Source organism: Apteryx mantelli, chromosome 16 (genome assembly GCF_036417845.1).
Source record: "Apteryx mantelli isolate bAptMan1 chromosome 16, bAptMan1.hap1, whole genome shotgun sequence".
NCBI classification, from domain to species: Eukaryota; Metazoa; Chordata; class Aves; order Apterygiformes; family Apterygidae; genus Apteryx; species Apteryx mantelli.
This window is the reverse complement of record NC_089993.1, coordinates 4,722,931-4,739,544: the sequence shown is the minus strand read 5'-3', so window position 1 is coordinate 4,739,544 and position 16,614 is coordinate 4,722,931. Positions and strand designations below refer to the sequence as shown.

At 70.0% G+C, this 16,614-nt stretch overlaps 2 protein-coding genes across 2 annotated transcripts; both read right to left on the bottom strand.

Annotated features, from left to right (window-relative positions):
• Positions 1-184: 184 nt before the first annotated feature.
• STUB1 (STIP1 homology and U-box containing protein 1) lies at positions 185-7,364 on the bottom strand. Its single transcript, XM_067305952.1, has 7 exons — positions 7,137-7,364; positions 5,256-5,454; positions 4,450-4,615; positions 3,878-3,968; positions 2,608-2,664; positions 1,952-2,068; positions 185-1,336 (listed from the first exon to the last, which is right to left on the bottom strand). The coding sequence occupies exons 1-7, from the start codon at positions 7,362-7,364 to the stop codon at positions 1,211-1,213; spliced, it is 984 nt and encodes a 327-aa protein (XP_067162053.1). The 3' UTR covers positions 185-1,210.
• A 2,274-nt stretch (positions 7,365-9,638) lies between these two features.
• On the bottom strand, positions 9,639-15,992 carry RHBDL1 (rhomboid like 1). The gene is made up of 8 exons (XM_067305951.1): positions 15,954-15,992; positions 13,012-13,170; positions 12,373-12,597; positions 12,071-12,219; positions 11,601-11,713; positions 11,388-11,488; positions 11,236-11,296; positions 9,639-11,161 (listed from the first exon to the last, which is right to left on the bottom strand). The coding sequence occupies exons 1-8, from the start codon at positions 15,990-15,992 to the stop codon at positions 10,890-10,892; spliced, it is 1,119 nt and encodes a 372-aa protein (XP_067162052.1). The 3' UTR covers positions 9,639-10,889.
• Between the last annotated feature and the right edge of the window lie 622 nt (positions 15,993-16,614).

The window sequence follows — 16,614 nt, the reverse complement described above, 5'->3', positions numbered from 1 at the left end:
AGCAAAATCCAGGCCCACGTGATACCAGTGATGGGAGACAGGCATCACCCACTGCCGGCCCCCAAGGGACATGGTGGCAGCTGTTACCTCCGTAGGGGCTGAGGTCTGGCACAACTGGAAGGCGACCTGCTTTCTCCCGCCTTTTACGGCTGGAGATGGCTGCAATCGTGAAACATTCAAGCTCTTTTCACATTTATTGCTGAATTATTTATTGACGTTGGCAAACTTCCAGAGAGCGCTCAAAAGCCAGGCAGGCTATAGGCCAACCATACAGCGAAACTTCCCACAACTGTAGCCTCAGTCAGACTTTTTTTCTTTTTTTTTTTTTTTTAAGGGATTTAATTAAAAGGAATATGAACTTTAACCTGGACGCTTGTTCATGGGCAACTACAGTCCCAGGGCTGGCAGGAGAGGGGAAGGGTGAGGACAACCCCTTCCAGCCAAGGGGCAGTGGTTTCCCAGAAAAAGCCCAAAGGCAAGTCAGTGTCTGTAAAGTATAGGTCGCTCTCCCATCCCCGGCACGTGGCTATTTACAGTAAGACACAATACTACTGGACAGACAGGAGATGGAATGAATAGGAAACAAACTATGTACAGTGAGAGGGGACCAGGCCAGATCAGCACGGGGAGCACCAAGTGCTCGTCCAAGCAAGCTCCTCACCCGTCACAGAGCCGGGCTCTTGCTGCAGCGCCTCCCCGGAGCAGGGCTCGTGCCGAGGGCAGCGGAGCGTTCTTTGGAGATTGTCAGCTGCCGTAGCAGAGGAGGGTCCCTTCTCTCTGGGCGATGAAGATGCTGGTTAGACCTTCCGGGCCACCACAACGAGCCACTGTTCCTTCTCCAAACCATCAGCCAGGCCTTCCTCCAAGTGCCGCGTTCCTGCCGAGCCGAGTGCCCCCCTCCTCGGCCCGGCCCGGGCCCCAGCCAAGGCCATCTTGCTCCTGCCCACCCTGCCCCGGGGACCCAGTGGAGAAGGGAGCCGGGGAGCCTTCCTGCCTGTCCAGCCCGCTGCGGTTCCTTGGGAAGGGGAGATGACAGCGTACCCTAGCCCAGCGTTGCCAATGGGTCTCTGGGCACCCAGAGCGGAGGGGGACAGACAGAAAGTGAGTAAGGCATGGTGCCAGCCCAGCAAGAGCAGTCTGCAGCAGAGCGCGCCCGTGCTGCCGGAGCGGCAGGGAGAATCCAGGCGGGCCAGCTTCGCCCCCTTGGCTGTCAATAATCTTCTACCCAGCCGTTTTCTGATATGAACGCGTCTATCACCTCCTTCATAGCAAGGTTGGGGATCAGCTGGTCCTGGGTCAAAGGACTCCGCGTCACAGGATCAAAGTGACCCACGCGCTGCAAGGGAAGAGCTGTGTGTGAACTGGTTACTCCACGTAGCCAGCAAGCTCGGCCCCCGCAAGGCTAGCTCGGCCCAGGGAAGCCCTGCGTCCCAATTCGATGGTCTAATGCAACACGCAGACACCCTCGGGCTCGCAAAGCCAAGGCGTTTCTGCTGCTGCAGTGCAAAGGGCGAGAGCAGCATGGAAGGAGACCCCCGGCCTCTGTAAATGTCTCCCAACACAACGACAGTGAGCTGAGGCATGAGCTGCAGGCTGCGCTCCGCGGACACCCGCCAGCAGCCCCCTGCGCTTCGGGTAGGGCCTGCCAGTGTGAACGCTGCCGCCTCGCTGCCCTGGCACCGCAGCAGGGAGCAGCGCTGGGAGGAACCCGGGCCCAAACCCGCTGAAGGCTTTCAAGCTCTGACTGCTCAAAATCAGCCCACGTGGGCAGACAGATGCCTTCGTGCTCAAGGCTGAGCCTGGCACAGCCAGCAACCCCCCAGGGAGAAGAAGGACAGAGGATGACTGTGGTGCCCTCCTCCATGAGGAAGGTCCCAGGAAGCAGGCGCAGAGCTGAGCAGGTCACTGCCCCATGCCCAGGGCTCTCCCGCCCTCCCCGGCCCGGTGGTACCTGGAGATGTTCCTCTATATCCTTCCTGTCGTACGTAATCCCGCTGGGCGTGATGCAGGGCTCTCTCATCAACTCAAAACTGATCTTCCCGCACAGGTAGTCTGGGATGTCCCGCTTCTGGCTCAAGACAAGCAGAGCTGGGGTTAGGAGATGCTGGGTGAATGCAGCAATGAAAAAAAAAAAGAGCTGAGAGGTGTTGGTGAAGGTGTAAGTGGACGAAGAGCTGCAGCAACAGCGTGGAGGGGGACTCGCTACCTCTGGCACACGCTCCCTCTCTCCACTGCTCACCAGGAGCTGCTTTCCACATCTCCGCATCCCAAGGCTTCCTGGCCCCTCCAGCTGGCCTTAAAACTAGTCCCATTAAAGCCTCTCCTTTTGCCACTGATGCAGAATGTGTGAGCCCCCCCGGCTCTGGCACCGGCATCAGCTCAGCTCCTGCTCTGGGCGCAGGCAGCCGTTGCAGAGGGACCCCCAAACTCTCCGCAAGCCTGGGACCCCCGCCTGCCTCCGAAGGAGGTGGAGGAGGGAAGGGGGTGAAGATTCAAACCACAGCTTCACCGTGGTACTGTGGGCTAAATCGTGTTTCAGGCGAGCGGCTCTAGACTGGGAGCACTCTGCCAGAACAGCAAGGCGCATGTACGCCGGCGCGCTCTCACCTTCCTCTTCTCATCCACTTGGGAGAACAGCTCGTCCATGTCCGCCAGGTACTTGTCCTGAAAGAGAGCAGCTTTGTGCTGAGGGAGAGCGCAGCAGGCACTGCGGGAAGTACGAGAGCCCGGATGCTTCCCAGCCCATGGATGCTCTGGGCCCCACGGCAAGCCGGGGGGCTCCGCATCCTAGCGCCTCCCGGAGCGCAGCTCCAGGGAAGCGCCTTCCCGCAGGGCAAGCAGGCCGCAGCGGGCAGCGGTGCCGCCCCAGTGCCAGCACGGGCCAGAGGTTCGGTCCCAGCTCCTCAGGCCAGCAGCCCCTGCGGTGCCACCTTGCCGTCTGCACTCACAGCCGTCAGCTGAGTCACACCGCCATTTGCGCGGCTTCAAGCCGCACTGGATGGTAGAAGTGATCCAGCTTAAAAATAACCTTCCTTTGCAGGGCTATTTTTACCCTCGGATTAGTCCCCTGCTCTGAGACAGCGCACAGCCCCACGCATGGCCGTACGCACGTGGCTGAGGGGGCGGGAGCCGCTCGCACTGCACTGCCACCGAGGCACCAACAGGTACAACATCTGTTGGAGCACAGACGCGCCGACAAGCAGGCGCCGCGCTCGGCTGCCAGGCGCCCGGGGCGCGGACGAGAAGGGCTGCCAGCGCAGGGCAGCTGTCACGGAGCAACGCGCAAATGGGGACGAGAGTCCAGCAAGAGCAGCTCGTGGTGCTGCTAGAGCAGCTTTTGAGAAGACAAGCCCCAAAACAAACGCTGGAAAGCCCCTGCTCCGGCCGGGGCGCCCCAGCCAGGGAAGGTAGCGGCAGCGCTATGCGCAGCGCGCGCTCTCAGGGCCCCGCCGCGCACAGCCCCGATCTCCCTAGCAGTAACTCGCGCTGCGGCTGCTCCGGGCTGCCGGGTCAAGCTTCGGCTGCATCGCCAAGTCCCCCCTGCCTCCGCTCGGCTGGGGGGCGCACACCGAAATGGCGTCTCTCGACTTCTGCCATTGCCATCGCAGCCCCCGAGCTTCTTCCCCGAGCCGCAGCAGAGGGTCAGGCAGCGGCTGCAGCCCGGCCTTTCCCAAGGCTGCCCGGGGGCTGCAAGAGGCTCTGCAGCCAGCCAGGGCAAAGCACCACCCCGCAAACGCTTCCACAGCGCTTCCCGGTCTCACCGTGCATCCCGCAGGAGGAGGGGCCGGCACGCTCCCCCGGCCCACTGCCTGGGACACCCCCAAGGCCAGGCTCTTCCCCGAGGCTCACGCATGCAGAGAGGGGAGATGCGACTTACGTGTTTGGCTTCGATGTTGGCCAGCTGAGCTCGGCTCCGACTGTCATCCGCGTTTTCTTCTTGCTGAGTCTTTCGGCATTCAGCCAGCTCCCTACGACAGAGGTGGGAGAAGTCACCGCAGAGCTCAGGAGCAAGAAACGCCACAGTGAAAAGAAATCATCTCTGCCTTCCCTGCCCACGCTAACCCAGCTCTAGGGCTGGCCTTTCCAGGAAGGCAGCGGCACTGCCCACACACCTGGACAGCCCCAGCGGTTTAGCTTCATGGCACTAGGAGATGTTTTCAGGGGCTTGTTTCTTTTCCCACTCCCCACATGTATCACCCACAAAGGATCACACGCACAGCACCCCTCTTTCCACGCCTTAGGGCTCAGCCCACAGGCCAGAGCAACTGGGACAGGCCGGTGTCCGCAGGCCCGCGGACTCGCTGCTTCCCACTGCCTGCGTCCAGCTCGCTGCAGCCCTGCGCCGTGCTGCCCCGAGCCGCGGCACAGCTCCCAGCCGCCGGGGCCTCCCGCAGCGGCTGCTCCAAGGTCCTAACCGGGGGGTGCCCCGGCTGCTCTGGCCCCCGTTACCTCTCCTTCTCTGCCATGATGAGCTTCGTCAGGTAGGAGTGCAGCTCATTTTCCTGGTTGATCCGCTTCTCCTCGATGCTGTTCCAGCGCTTCTTCTTGGCAATGCGCAGTGCGCTGGGAATGTCGTCCCCGAAATTCAGCCGCTGCTCCTTGGCGAGGTTGTAGGCTGGGGAGAGCACGGGCCTCTTAGCGCCGGCGAGGAAGCTCGCCGAAGCAGGAGCAGCGTGCGGGCCCACGAGGCAGAGCCACCCCCGATTCCCCTCTTGCCAGCCCGCCGCCGGCCCCTTCGCGGAGGAAGGGTGGAGAGGGCACAGCAGCATCTTGCCTGCTGGCGCGGCGGTGCCGCCAGGCGCAGAACAAGGGGGCAGGCCTGGGGCTACGGCCCCGCCAACCGCCACCACAGGGCCGCTGCTTGGCGCAAGGCTTTCTAAGCCGCTCGGAAGGCAACGGCTGCAGCGTGGGCACAGCTCTCATTACCTGGTAAGGGAATACGCCTCCCGCCTGCCTGCGTCCCAGCTAGCCTTCCAGCCACTCCTCCCAGGAGTAATGGGACGTGACCGCACGCAACTCCAATTTCTCTCCTTTCCCTTTGCCTCTGCTACCCAAATGCAGATACCCGCTCTGCAAGCAGACAGCGGATCACTTGCAGCTGCATTTTTAAGGGGAGAAACATCTCTCTTGGTCCCAAGTAGCTAAGAACGGCTTGTATCTTGCCCGCAGTAGCGCCCTGCTAGCGGGCAAGGTCTCGGTGGCCTCTCCGCGTCAGTGACAGCTCAGCACCCGTTTTGCAGGCCGCTGCCGCTCACCTCTCTGCAGGTTTGCAATGGCCTCGTCGTAATTCTCCATCTCCATCTGGCACTGCCCCAGGAAGAAGTGAGCTTTCACGGACTGGCTGTCCAGCTCCAGGGCCCGCTTGCAGTCTGCCAGCGCCTTATCGTGCTGCTGCATCTTCAGGTAACACAAGGCCCGGTTGGTATAGTACACAGCCACTAAGGGATTCCGGTTCTGGAAGGAAACCGCGTGTTACGGAGAAAGCAGCAAGCCTTTCCCCAGCCCAGCATCCCAGGGCTGCGTTTGGCTGCTCCAGCCCCTGTGGCTACCCGGGCAGCAGTCAAACCACCAGCAAAGGCTGCAGAGTCCAGGTGAACAACCTGCTGCGTTTGGGCACTCTCCCCTTCTCTACGCAGAGCCAGGTTTTAGACACGGGGGTGGAGGCTGGTGCCAGCAGCTTTCCACGTGGGCAAGCCGCTGAGCCTGTGCCCGGGGCGCAACGCAGGCTGGGCCCGGAGCCCAGCGGGGCGCAGAGGGGCCTCTGGGGCGAGTCAGACGCGCTGGAAGGGCTTTGCAGCCCGCACGGGATGCTTTCGCTAAGAGCCACGGAGCAGCAGGCTGCCTTGGGGAAGAGGCCAGCAGCCGGGCTTCTCCGTGCCCCCAGCTCCTCGCCTGGCCGGCCGACGGCACCGCTGTGCCTGCATGCTTCAGTGCCACCGTGAGCACACAGCCCGGCTGCCGGGGGACGGCAGAGCTCCCTCGCTAACCGGGCACGGGCGATAGGAGCGAAGAAACGGCCCCGGGCGGCTGCACGGGGGCACGAGCAGCGGAAGTCCGGCCCTGCACGGGGCTAGGCGCGCAGGCGTCGCCGCGGCCGGTGGCCCCGGGAGGGGCCGTTCGCCGCGCACCGGCCCGGCCGGGGCGGCCGCGGGGGTGTGACGCAGCGCCTGCCGCCGGGATGACTCCACAAACCGGCTCTGCAAAGCGCCGGCGAGCGCTGACTCAGTGCGAGGCCGCGCGGACCCGGCGGGGGAGCCCCCGCAGCGAGCGCCCCCAAAGCCGGGTGGCCCCCGGCCCAGCAGCCCCCCAGCCCGCCGGGGCGGCGGGAGCAGAGAGCCGCCGGCTCCCGCTCGCCCACCCCGGCCGGGGGGCCCGGCCCCACGCGGAGCAGCGCCGCCTCCGCCCCCCGCCCCGGCTCCCCCGAGGCCGCCGGGAGCCCCCGAGCCCCTGCCCCAGGCGTGGAGGGGCCCCACGGCGCAGGGGCAGCCTGCCCTCGCCCAGGCCCCCCAGCGCCAGCCCTCTGCTGGGCCAGGGGCTGCCCCCCACACGGGGCGGAGGGGACCCGGCCCCCAGGTCCCCCCAGCAGCCCGCTGCCACCGTGGCCCAGGGGCGCAGCCTCCCCGGCCCCACAGGTCCCCCGGCCCGGGGACATGGGGGTCGATGGGTTCAGTGTGTGTATGTGTGTGGGGGGGACCAGATGACACAGGCCCAGCCTGGGGACATGTTGGGGGGTAGAGGACAGGCCTAGGGACATGGGGGGGGAGGGGACAGGCCCGGGGACACTGGAGGGGGCAGGGGGAACAGGCCTGGCCTAGGGACATATTGGGGAGGGGCAGGCCTGGGGACATGGGGGGGGGGGAAGGGACAGGCCTGGCCTAGGGACATATTGGGGGGGGGGGACAGACCTGGCCTAGGGACATGGCAGGGGAAGAGACAGGCCTGGCCTAGGGACATGGGGGGGGTGGGGCAGGCTCGGCCGCGGGGACAGACGGGCCCTGCCTGGGGGAAGGGGGGGCAGCGGCGGGACAAGCCCGGCCCGGGGGGGCGGAGGGGCCCGATCCCGGGGGGGGGGGGGACCGGCGCGGCGCGGCCCGGGGGGGCGCAGGGCCCGGCGCGGGAAGCCGCGGGACACTCACGATGGCGCGGCCGTAGCAGGCGGCGGCCTCGGGGTACTTGCGGCCCACGAAGAGCCGGTTGCCCTGCTCCTTGTGCTCCTGCGCGCTGTGGCTCTTCTCGGGGCTGCCGCCGCCGCCGCCGCCGCCGCCCGCGCCCGCCGCGCCGCCCCGCGGCCCCGCGCCCGGCCCCGCCGCGCCGCCGGGCCCCGCGCCCGCCGCGCCGCCCTCCTTCTCCTCCTTCCCCTTCATGGCGCCGCCGCCGCCGCCGCCGCCGCCCGCCCCGCGCCGCCCCGGCGGCTCCGCTCCCGGCCGCGCACTGCGACAGCGCCGCCCCGCCCGGCCGCCGCGCTTCCGGGGCCGGGCCCGAGCGACCGGCGCGGGGGGGGGGGCGGGGGGGGGCAGCGCCGCGGCGGCGGCGGCAAGGGGAGGGAAGCGGAGGGAAGGGAAGGGAAAGGAAGGGAAGGGAAGGGAAGGGAAGGGGAGCGGGGCGCGGCGGCCCGGCCCGGCCCGGCGGCGGCGGCGGGGTGCATGGAGGGTGCAGGGGGATTGGGGGGGGGAGGTGCAGGGGGTGCAGGGAGCAAGGGGCGGAATGCAGGGGGGGTGGGGGTGCAAGGGGGGGTGCGGGCTGCGGGGGGGGTACAGGAGGTGCACGGGGGGGGGTGCAGGGGGTGGGGGGGTGCCAGGGGGGTGCGGAGTGCACAGGGGCGCGGGGAGCAAGGGGATGTGGGATGCAAGAAGGGTGCGGGGTGCGAGGGGAGGGTCATGGGAGTGCAGGGCGCTGCAGGGTGAAAGGGGGGTGCAGGAAGGTGTGGGGGGTGCATGGAGCACCGGGGGGTGCTGTGGGGTGCGGGGCGCATGGCTTGTCGGGCGCAGGAGCAGTGTGGGTATGGGGGGGGGGTTGCAAAGGGGGTGTCGGTGTGGGGGTACATGGAGGGGGCAGGGGGGTGCATGGGGGTGCAGGGTTCATGGGGTGCAGGGGGGTTGTGGGTGCAGTGTGGCATGCGGTGCAGTGGTGTGTGGGTGCATGGGGGTGTGGGGTGCAGTAGGGGGTGTGGGGTGCAGTAGGATGCGTGGGGACCGTGGGGTGCAGTAGGGGGCTTGGGCTGCAGTGGGCTGCAGGGTACATGGGGTGTGGGTGCATGGGGGTGTAGGGTACACAGGGGGTGTGGGGTGCAGCAGGACTCATGGGGACTGTGGGGTGCAGGGGGGATTGGGGGCAGTGGGGTGCAGGGCACATGGGGGTATGGGGTGCATGGGGGGTGTGGGCTGCAGTGGGGTTTGGGAGCATGATGGGGTGTGTGTATAGGGTACATGGAGGGGTGGGCTGTAGTGGGGTGTGGGGTGTATGATGGTGTGGGTGCAGTGGTATGTGGGTGCACGGAGGGTGTGGGGTGTGGGAGCATGGGGGTTATAGGGCACACGGGAGGGTGGGATGCAGTGGGGTGCAGTAAGATTCATGGGGACCATGGGGTGTGGGGGGGGTTGAGGGGCAGTGGGGTGCAGGGTACATGGGGGTGTGGGTGCAGTGGTATGTGGGTGCATGGAGGGTGGGGTGTGGGAGCATGAGGGGTATAGGGTACATGGGGGTGTGGGGTGCAGTGGGGAGCAGTAGGATGCATGGGGACTATGGGGGGCAGTGGGGTGCAGGGTACATGGGGGTGTGGGCTATGGGGTGCCGGGGGTGGGGTTGGGAGCATGGTGGTGTGTGTACAGGGTACATGGGGGGTGCAGTGGGGTGCGGGGTGCATGGTGGTGTGTGTATAGGGTACATGGGGGGTGCAGTGGTATGTGGGTGCACGGAGGGTGTGGGGCCAGACTGGGGTGCCTGGGGCATGTAGGGCTGGATAGGCGGTGTGGGGCCTGATGGGGATGGGGTGGCCGGACGGGGGCCATGGGGCTGGGTGGGGGTGCAGTGGGGTGCGCGGAGCTGGCCGGGGGCTGGGGGGCCGGGTGCGGGGTGCAGTGGGGCGCACGGGGCTCGACGGGGTGGGGGTGCAGTGGGGTTGTGGGTTGGTGAGACGAGGGGCTGGTGGTGGGCTGACGGGGGGGGCAGTGTGTGTGTGCGTGTGTGTGTGTGTGTGTGTGTGTGTGTGTGTGTGTGTGTGTGCGCGTGCACGTGTGCGCGTGTGCGCGTGTGCGTGTGCGCGGCAGGCGGGACCCGGCGCCGGGCTGCGGCGGCTCCGGCCCTGCGCGCGCCCCTTCCCGCAGCGTGGGAGGTTTCCCCGGCCCCGCGCGGCGTGGGGCGAGCGGCCGCTCCGCTCCCGTCCCGTCCCGTCCCGTCCCGTCCCGTCCCGTCCCGTCGCGTCCCCGCGGCCGCCGGCCTGGAGCAGCACCGGGAGGAGGCGGTGCCGGGGGCGGAGCCGGGGCGCGGCGGGCGGGAGAGGCGGGGGCTCAGCTCCCGCGGCCAGGCACCGGCCCCCCCCCCCCCCCCGCAGCCCGGCACCGGCCCCCCCGCGCAGCCCGGCACCGGCCCCCCCCCCCCCCCCGCAGCCCGGCACCGGCCCCCCCCCCCCCGCGCAGCCCGGCACCGGCCCCCCCGCGCAGCGCGGCGCGGCGGCGAGCGGCAGGACGCGGCTCTTCGGATGCTCCGCGGCGGATGCGGAGCCGGCGCGGACCCCTCACCGCGGGGAGGTGTCGCCGTCGCCGGTGCACGCGGCCGTGTCCGAGGGGCCTGCCAAGGAGCCGCCACTCGGGAAAAGGCCTAAAAGCCAGGGAAACGACCTCCCCCGTGGGAAGCGCCAGAGCACCGTGCTGGCCCCCGCGCCGGCCCGGAAAGCCTGGCGCCTTTTTCCTCTGTGCCGTAATAAACCCGGCCTCTTCCATGTCCCCGCTGCGCGTCCCTGCGCCCGGATGGCGGCCGGGGGGCTGCTCCGCGCCGGGGCGCCGGCGGGACCCCCCCACCCGGGGGTGCCGCGCCGCGGGGCGGGAGCTGCGCTTGCTCGGTGCCGCCCGGACGCTTCTGCTCCAGCTGTTTGCTCCCATCCCGGGCTGGACGCTCCTTGTCCCCTGCCCTGTTCCCAGGCCGCCCCGGCCCGCACGGGCCCTGCTGGGGTATCCTTCCACGGACCCCCCCAGGCCCCCCCCCGCCTGCCCCCGTGGGGCCGCGGTGCCTGAGCCGCGGGGCGCCGGCGGTGTGCAAAATATTTATTTGTACTCCAAAAAAAGGTCGGGGCTGCGGCCGTGGGGCTGCGGCCGTGGGGCTGCGGCGGGCCCGGGCGCCCCTCGCCGCCGGGAGCGCGCCTGCCGGCAAAGCGGGGCCGGGGAGCGGGGCCGCGGCCGAGGGGGCGGGCGGGCTGCGGCGCCACCGCTGCGACGAGTTCTGCCGGTCTCAGCCGATGTTTCTTCTTTCTTTTTCCTCCCCATTTTCTTTTTTTCTCTCTCTCTCTCTCTCATATATATATTTCTTCTTTTTTTGGCATAGAAAAATAAATCACTCCTGTTTTGGCACTGGTGCATCCCGTAAAAGTGCAGCTCCCGCAAGGAGGCGGAGGGGGACGCTGCCGAGGGAAGCCCGACTCGGGTCCCCACGGCAAGCGGGACCGGGCGCAGAGCCCCCGCCTCGGCTGGGGCCAGGGGGCCGGCGCGGGGGGGGCTTGCCGGGCGCATCCAGCGGGAGTGTGGCCGCTAGCACCGTGATGCAGGGCCCCATGGCACCCACGGGGACCCCGCTGCCACCGGGGAGGGGGGAGACCTGGGGCGGGCGACAGCCTCCAGCGCCGCTCGGACACTGCTAGAAAACGAAAGGGAGAGAAAAGCCCCCCGGGGGGGGGGGCGCTAGGGCGGCGGGGGGATCTGTGCCCCCAGCAGGTCGTAGGCGAAGATGTTCCAGAAGACGGCGAAGAGGAGGAAGGTGCCGTAGGAGAGCAGCACGACCCACCAGCCGCACTGGTCGCGCAGGCTCTCCTCGTAGCTGCGCAGGATGGTGAGCCCCATGCTGATGCCCACGATGGCCCCCGCCAGGTGGGCCATGAAGCTGGGCTGGGGCCCCGAGGCCGGCAGCGGCGGCGAGAAGCGCAGCCACACGGCGCGGCCCACCTCCGAGCTCACTGCAAGAGAGGGCCGCCGGGCTCAGCCGCCGCCGCTGCCACCGCCCCGGCGCCCCGGCCCCCCCCCTACTTACTGCACACGAGCGCCAGCACCATGCGGAGCAGCTTGTAGGGGCAGCGCATCCCTGCCCAGTTCTGCGGGGAGACGGAGCCGGGCAGGGGGCGGCTGCGGTGCCGCGGCAGCCGCCCCCACGGAGCCGAGGCCCCGGCGCCCGCTGCCGCTTACCATGACCACGTTGGCAAGGTGGGCAGAGCAGAGCGCGTAGACACCCCCGGAGCCGCCGACCAGCGGCGCCCGCATGTCCGTGATGGAGACGGTCAGGGAGCCTGCGGCAGTGCGGAGGCTCAGGGCGCCGACAGGGCCCCCGCGGCGGGGGACGCCGTGGGAGCCGGCAGCACGCGGAGCCCGGTGCCGGCAGCGCCCGCGGCGCGCACCCACCTGCCAGCACGCCGGCCAGGTAGAGGAAGCTGATGCGCAGGATGCCGTGCACCATCTCGAGGGGCACCCCGATCATGAGCTGCAGCAGCGCGTTGAAGCCCAGCTGCTCCAGCCTGCCGCACACGGGAGCGACGTGTCAGCTGCCCCACCGGCGGCACCCAGCAGGGACCGGCCCCCTCCCTGCCCCGGGCCGCGCCGGCGCCTCCTGCCACCGGCCCCCTTGGCGGGGGGCGATGGCTCGCTCCTGCCCTGGGAGACGGGCTCCCGGCTTTGCCATGGAAATGGGCCCGGAGGGAGCAGTGCCCATGGCCACCAGCACCACTGCCGGTGGAGCTGGGCTCCGGCACAGGTCCTGGTCCCAATGCGATGGAGCCAGCCCGGGCAGCAGGTCCTGGCCAGTCTCCATGAATCCCTGTCCCGTGCACAGCCCCGGGGAGCCCAGCACCCCCCAGCCCCCCGGACGGCCTTACCCCACGTGCATGAACATGTAGGTGAGGAAGCGCCAGGCGCGGGCCCGGTGCCCGGGGTGGTAGACCAGGGGGCTCTTCATGTACTCGGGGTGGTAGGTCTGCAGCACCCACTTGTTCAGCCGGGCCCCGTAGCACAGGAACACAATGATCTGCGCGAGCCGCGGGGCAGCCGTCAGCACCGGCCCCGGCAGCGCCGCGACCCCCGTCCCATCGCTCCGGCCGGGCCCGGCCCCCAGGGGTGCCCAGACGCCCCAGCCGGGGCCGCCCGGCCCCTCCGCACCGCACCGCACCGCGCCGGGCACCTGGGTGAGCGTGACCGCGGCCATGAAGACGGGCGGGGGGCAGGTCCGGTGCTGGTAGAAGTACCAGCGCCGGTCCATCTCGCAGGGCAGGATCTCGTAGGCCACGTAGCGGACAAAGCGCTTGTAGAAGCCCAGGCCGGTCTCGTCGAGCAGCACGTCCCGGGGCAGCGCGCGCTGCCCGTTGGCGATGGCGCGCTTGAAGCTGCTCGAGCGCTTGCTGCTGATCTGCGGAGAGAGGCTGTGGCCCACCACCGCCCGGCGCCGGGGAGGGGACCCCGCGGGACGGCGGCCGGCGGGGCCCGGCCACCCTGCGCTGGGAGCCGCGGGGGTGCTGGCGCTGCCCGGCGCGTTGCACCCGTCCCCGTCACCGCACCCCGTTTCTCCCTCCCAGGCTGGGTTCAGAGTGGGGTGCGGCGAGGTGCCCAGCGCCCGCCCCGCCAGCCTGGTCCCGTGGCACGATTCTGGTGCCAATGCCGGGGCTGCGCCACGCGGCCCAGCGCAGGGGAGCCAGCAGCGGAGGAGCCCCTGCGCCGGCAGGAATCGCTCCCTCTCCTCCCCACCGACTGCCCCGCGGCGGCCCCCAGCCCCTCCGCTCCCGCTCCCGCTCCCGACCCCGGCCCGTGTCACCCCGGCACTGACCAGATCTACCAGCTCCTGATAGCAGACCTGGCCCTCGTCGTTGCCCTGCGCCAGGGCCACCAGCATGTCCAGCTTGGCGGGGTCCAGGGGCAGCTCATGGCTGTGCACGAGGCTGGCGAAGGTCTCCACGCCGATGAAGCCGGTGTTCTCGGGGTCCAGCTGCGGAGCAGGGCACGGGGCCGCACGGCTGCAATGCCGGAGCACCGCCACCGGTGCCCCCCGGCCTGGCCCGGCCTCACACCCTGCGCGGCCCCACCGCCAGCCCTCCACGACGGAGGCTTCAACCCCCCCCACCCAGGCTGCTCTGCGGGAGCCGGGGGCTCGGGCTCTAGGAGCCCCCAAACCTGCCCCTCGGGAGGGCGCTGGCAGCAGCCGGGCTGGATGCAGACTTGGCCACCTCGGCCCTGGCGTCCCTGCCCATCTCCCAGGCCGGGCTTTGCTGAGCGTGTACAGCGCCGGGCACGCGGGGGGCCTGGCGGGGGATGGCTGAGCGGCCGGGGATGGACACGGCGCTGGTGCCGACACCTGGCCCATGCGCGGCAGAGACCGCTGCCACGGTGGGTGCCCTGTGCTGCCCGGGTGCCCCGTGCTGCCCCTCTCCAGGAGCCAGGAGCTCCCTGCGGCTCGCTGTGGCTTTCCCCATCTCCGAGCTGCCTGCGCCCCTCCCCGATGTGCAGCCAACACTCTCCCACTCATTTATTTCTTGATCCGAGCAGCCTGCCAGCCAGGAAGCCACGGAGCTAAACACACGCGCACCGCTGGCAGCAGCCTCCTCCTGGCGCTCCTGCCGGCACGGCCTCCCGCGCACCCTTGCCGCCGGGGCGCTCAGCTGCGCCGGGCCGGGAGCCGGTGCCGCCCGGGCACCCTACGCCACGCAGGGAGCCTCGTGCCACCCGAACACCCCACGGTGTGCGGGGACCCCGTGCCACCCCAGCACCCCGCTCTCCTGCCTCCTCCGGGACGGCACAAGGAGGAGGGAGCTGGGGAAAGGGCAGCGGCCCCCGAAAGTCGGAGCACATTTCAGGCCCTGCCGAGGGCCGGCTGGGTCGCGCCGGCCTGCCCGGCAGCTGGTAACAGAATCATCCTGCAAATGCTGCCATTTCTGTTGCTTCCTTCTCCGGGGGATGAAATGCAGAAGAGGAAACTCGCTGGCAACGTCCTTGCGGAAGGGGCAGGACGCAGAGTGCTGTGGGACACGGGCGCTCACACCCGCGCTCACTCGTGCGCCCACTGCCCCCTTCCAGTCCGAGCCGAGAAAAGCCAGAGCCCCGTTCCCAGGGAGGGTCCTGCCACCTGGAGACCCTGGCCAAAGGCCTGGCAGCACGTGCCGGCCCTGATCCTGCCCGGGGAGGGTGCTAGCACCCGCCGGGCTCCCTGCAGCCAGCCAGGGCGGCACAGGCTGGATCTGGTGCCAGAGCCAGCCAGCTCCGCCAAGCCGCTGGGGTGGCGAGGGATGTGCTGGCCCAGACGCTGGTGGCTCTGGCGGGACGGGCGCCGGCCTGGGGTGCGGGCACAGCTCAGCCTCGCCGTGGCACCCAGGTCGGTGGCGCACGGGAGCACCCTGGTCCCCAGTGCCTGCCTCCCATGAGCACACGCATGCTGTCCCAGTCGTGCCACATGTGCAGACCCACGCACACGCAGAGCTTGGGGCCTTGCAGCGAGCCCTGGCAGCAGCCAAAGCGTCCCTCTCCTTTTTGGGGGTGCATCTCTCCCCCCGCCCCACTCACCCCCCGTGCCCTCCGCCCGCCCCCGCTGCAGCGGCCCGCGGCGCTCCCATCGCTCGCCCGGCTGCGCGGCCCTTCCCGGCCCCGGCCCGGCTCTCCCAGCAGCGGCTCCTGCCCGGGAAGCTGCTGCTCCTTCCAGAAATGCTCCGAGGCGCGCAGCTCCGGGAAGCTCAGCTCCGACCCCGCAGCCGATTGCCAGGGAGACGCTGGATAATAACAACGCGGCTCCCCAGCCCGAGGAGGCCGGAGGATTTGCCCAAGGTCACGGAGCCAGTCAGGTGGCGAATAACGTGGAGGGGACATGGGGGGGGGGGGACACTTACAGCCTAAAATTCCTGACCTGCAATTAAGAAAGAAGCGATTCCCCTCCCCACCCCCGGAGCAGAGTCCCTGGCGGTGCCGGGGCGGGAAGGGAGCGCAGGCACGCGGCTGCCGAGAGCCGAGGGAGCCGTTCCAGGGGGGAAGCCGGGCAGGGGAAGTGCCCAGGTGCACCCAGCACCCAGCGGTAACGCACCGGGGCCCGATCCTGCCCGCAGAGCCGCGCGCTCGACGCTACGCAGCGTTAATGCTTTACGGTCTGCTCCTGCAATCAGGTCACGGGGCTCGATGCAGCCCCCTGCAAACGCACGCAAGCCTCAGCCTGCAGCGGGGCGGCTGAGCCGCGCAGCAGCTCTAGCGCGCCGGGGCCCCATCCGGCAGCCGGCTCCGGAGCTCAGCGCTGCCACATGCACAGGCACTGGGGCTCCCGCCTCCCTGCTGCCCAGCACCTCTCATCCTCGCAGGTGCGCCCAGCACCTCCGCAGGATCTGACCCGGGGCACTTGAAGCGAGGGAGCCCTGGCGTGGGGAGGAGGTCACTAGTGAGCTGAGTTGCGCGGCGGCTCAGCCGTGCCGGAGGGGGATTCCCAGGGCCCGGGCTCGCAGCGCCGGGGGCACCGCAGGGCTGCGATGGGGGCAGCGGCGGCGCCGGTTCCCCCGCGGCCAGCGGCGGCCACCGGGGCAGCGGGGCCCGCGGCGTGTCGGACCCCCGGCGGCGGGGCCCGGGGCACGGCCGCCCCCCGGAGCGGAGCCCGGCGCGGGTCAGCGCCCCCCGGCAGCGGGGCCCGCGGCGGTTCCCCCCCGGCGCGAGAGGTGCCCGGTGCCGGCAGCCCCCGGCAGCGACGCCGCCGCCCGCCCGCCCGCCCCCCCGGAGCGGAGCCCGGAGCGCGGCCGCCCTCACCTGCTCCTGGATGAGCTGGAGCAGGGAGCTCCTGTCCATGCACCCGGCGGGCGGCGGGCTCGGCCGCTCCGCCGCGCCCGGGGCCGGCGAGCCGGGCAGGGGAGCGGCGCGGGCGGCGGCGGCTCGCCCCGCCAGCCCCGCGTTGCGGCGGGCCGGGAGCGCGAGCTGCGAGCGGCGGCGCCGGGAGCCGCGGGCCGCCGATGGCAGCGGGCGGCGGCGGCGGCGGCGGCGGCGGGGGCGGGAGCGGCGCGGAGCGGAGCCGCCCCCGCCGCAGCGCACGGCGCAGCGCCCCCCCCCCCGCCGCCGCCGCCGCCGCCGCCGCCGCGCGGGGAACCGGGACCCGCCCCGCTCCGCCCCGCCCGCAGCCCGACCCCCGCCCGCAGCCCCGCACGGTACCCGCACCCCCTGCGGTACCCGCACCGCCGTGCAGTGCCTCCACCTCCCTACGGTACCCCCATCCCTGTACGGTAGCCCCATCCCGGCACTGGGTACCTGCATCTCGGACAACACCTGCATCCCGGCACAGTACCTCCATCCCAGCATTGGGTACCTGCATCCTGGTACAGTACCTACACTCTGGTGTTGGATACCTGCGTCTCAGCACGGTATCTGCATCCCAGTGTGGGTACCTGCATCCCGGTGTGGTACCTGCACCCACCCC